Source organism: Saprolegnia parasitica (genome assembly GCF_000151545.1).
Source record: "Saprolegnia parasitica CBS 223.65 unplaced genomic scaffold supercont2.864, whole genome shotgun sequence".
NCBI lineage: Eukaryota > Oomycota > Saprolegniomycetes > Saprolegniales > Saprolegniaceae > Saprolegnia > Saprolegnia parasitica.
The window spans coordinates 1-3,000 of record NW_012157258.1 but is presented as its reverse complement, the minus strand read 5'-3'; the positions used below and the strand labels follow the sequence as shown (position 1 = coordinate 3,000).

General features: G+C 60.5%; 1 protein-coding gene across 1 annotated transcript; it reads right to left on the bottom strand.

Moving 5' to 3' along the window:
• Positions 1-28: 28 nt before the first annotated feature.
• On the bottom strand, positions 29-2,746 carry SPRG_17931 (hypothetical protein; the record flags this gene model as incomplete). Its single annotated transcript, XM_012357348.1, has 9 exons — positions 29-122; positions 173-270; positions 328-507; positions 561-711; positions 769-1,098; positions 1,142-1,210; positions 1,261-1,356; positions 1,404-1,652; positions 1,697-2,746. Coding segments are annotated over 9 exons (2,317 nt in total), but the record flags the coding sequence as incomplete, so codon positions are not given.
• Positions 2,747-3,000: the final 254 nt, after the last annotated feature.

Below are 3,000 nucleotides of genomic sequence, written 5' to 3'. Positions count from 1 at the left end.
AACGCTTGCTTCTCGGCCCGAAGCCGACTGAGCTTTTCATTCACGCGCTGCGCCTCGGCTTGGTGTCGCTCTTGGACGATGCGCTGGTCGCGAAGGGCCTCTTCTTGCTGTGCGGCAAAGGCCTACCATACAACGTATCATCATGTTGGTTTCTTTTGTTTTGCCGTCGCACCGCGCGGGCCATGTGCAGTGACCGCTCTTCTTCCTGGAGCTGTTCGCGCCGCTTGTGCATGCGTGCTTCGGCAATGCGAATGTCTTGGATATAGCTCGCTATGTTCAAAGTATCAAGTTGCGTATGTATCAAGTGGATATTTTTCGCAGCGGTACCCAGTGTTTGCGACACGACTTTGGTGTTGGTGTCGGTGCGCTCTTGGAGCAGTGTCGTTTGGGACTTGAAGTGCAACGCGAGCTCTTCGAGACGCGCTTGCTCGCTGCGCAGTCGCTCCTTCTCCTCCATGTGCTCGCCTCGGAGCGATCGCATCGTGGTTTCTAGTGCCGACAGCAGCGCTATGCGTCATTTGCACGGATGAAACATCTCAGCGACGACATGATTGTCGTACATTGCAGACGCTGACACTCTTCCTGTGTCCGGCTCATGTACGCCTTGCAGCTTCCTTCCATCTCAAGAAGGAGACGCGACCGCGACTCGTTCTCGCCCATGCTGCGCACGTCGGCTTCGGATTTGCCAAACACAACGTGCTCTTGGAGCACCTACGAGCATCCAGAAAAATATAGTATGCTCCAAACAGAAACGAATGCAAATGGCACCTTGAGGTTGCTCACGGCCGCGCGGACTTGAGTCAAGAGTCGCTCGACCGCCTCCTTCTCGGCGTGCCGGCTCTCCTCGTCGCGCCACCGCTGCTGCTGGAGAGCTTCCTGGGCGCGATCGTGCTCGAGACGCTTGAACCGCTCGACACTTTGCGCGTGGAGAGCTTGCTCCGACGAGAGATCGCGCTGCGCTTGTACGAGCTTGGACGACACGCTTTGGAGCTCGGCCTGCAAGATGCTCTTGTCTTGGAGAAGCTGGGCAATCTGCGCTTGCAAGTCGGCTGCCGACAAAGCTTGTACACGCAGCATCGCAAGCTCTGTGCTTAGCGCCTACGCGCGCGTGCCAAAAGGCTCATATAGACGTAGTACACACCTGTTTTTCTTGCGTGAGTGCGCCGACTTGAGCGGTCAGAGTCGCGTTGACCGCTCGCAGTGTCGTGGCCTACTCGTCGTTCAGGCCACTGAGACCTGCGACAACAAAACGCTGGAAACCTCAGCGGTTGCCGTCGCGCAGGCTGCCACCGAGGCAGCAAGGTCACTTTCAAAAACAGCGGCCCGGGCCGTCTCGTGGGTGAGCGACGCCAGCGCCTAGAGCATGCACACCATGGGGAATCGACAAAGTTTGAGCGACAGACTTGGTCGTGGGCCGACTGCAGCGCTGTCTTGTCGGCGGTGTGCACTTGCACCTGCGCCTCCAAGCTCGTGACGAGCGCTTGACTTGCTTCGAGTTGGTGCGAAATGAATGCCGGCACGATCGCGGTGTTGTCGAGGAATGTGCCCCGGGACGCAGGGCTGAGCCGTTGTGGCCCTCCACCGTCGTCGCCGCCATACACCGGGGCCCGCGTCGGCGACCCGGATGCCGCTTTGGGTGGTGATGACGCCGACTAGAACACGGTGAGATAGAGGCTCTAGGATCTAGGATGTACACCTTGTCAAAGCCAGTGCCACTACTGCGGTGAGTTGGCGAATGTGGTGCCTCGATGGAGGTGCGCCGGGGGGACCCGGGCGATGGTGCACGGGGCGGCGCCTCGGTGGGTACTTGCATCGGAGCCGACCGTGCTGGCGAGCTGGCCAGTGTCGTTGGTTCCAGCACTACGCTGGGTTTGGTCACGGGCTCGTCCGGCACTCGGATTGGCTCGGGTTCTGGAGGAGGCGCCGTGTCGACGCGCGGCCGTGTCCACGGGGGGGGCTCCTCGACAATCGCTTTCGCCGGCGACGGCGCCGCCACATGCTTCTCGGGAGATGGCGTCGCCAGTGGTATGGTCTTGGGCGGTTCCTTGCCCTCTTGAAGTGTCGGGGCATTCTCCTTGGGCTTGGATTTCTGGAGCCACGGAAACTCAGGCAAGTCGTCGTCGTCGGGGGGTTTTGTTTTGGTTTTGGGTGGCGTCTTGGACTTGGATGTCGTCGACGGAGCCTCGTCGACCTTGGGTTTGGACCACGGAAAGGATGGCATGTCACTGCTACTCGTTTCTGCCTTGGCCACATCGGGTGTCGCTTCCGTCTTCTTCTTCATCCACGGGAACGACGGTGTCTCGTCAGCGAGAAGCCGATCCACATCCTCTGCATCTTTTGGCGCCTTAGCACTTCGCCGCCGCGTCGCTGGCGGGTCACCGGCCCCCGCCTCGTCTGTGGGCTTGGAGGCGTCGTTCTTGGCACGCATCCATGGAAAGCTCGGTGTCGCCTCGGTCGTCTCGGACACGGGCAGACTTTCTTTCGGTGTCGGTGCTGGCTCGGCTCCAGTTTTCTTCTTCATCCAAGGAAACGCAGGTAGGTCGCTCTCTGGTGCGCCCGTTCTTGGCGGCGTCATGTCAGCAGATGCCGCCTTGGGTGGTGTGACCTCGGTGACTTTTGGTGGTGTGTTCGAAGTCGGCTTTGTCGGGGCGTCCGTACCGTCGCTGCGCCGGCGCGACGACCCAAAGATGTCGAGGCTCTCGATTTTGGCAGGCTTTTTCCCAAACGGATCGTCGTCGGCCATCATCGCCGTGCTACTACGACGTCCGCGGCCGCGCCGGTCGCTCGAGAACGAGTCTTCTCTAGGTTTCTCATCGCCAGGGTCGTCTTGGAAGAAGGACGACGCGATCGAGAACCGGTCGTCGGGTGCGGGGGGCCAGGAGGGCTCTGGTGCGGGTGCCGGCGCACTCGGCGGTGGCGGCGAGTCCTCCGTATCTTTTGTAGGGCTCGTTGCCGATAAGAACTCGGATTCGTCAAAGCCAAGTGCCTTGGCAAACTCGT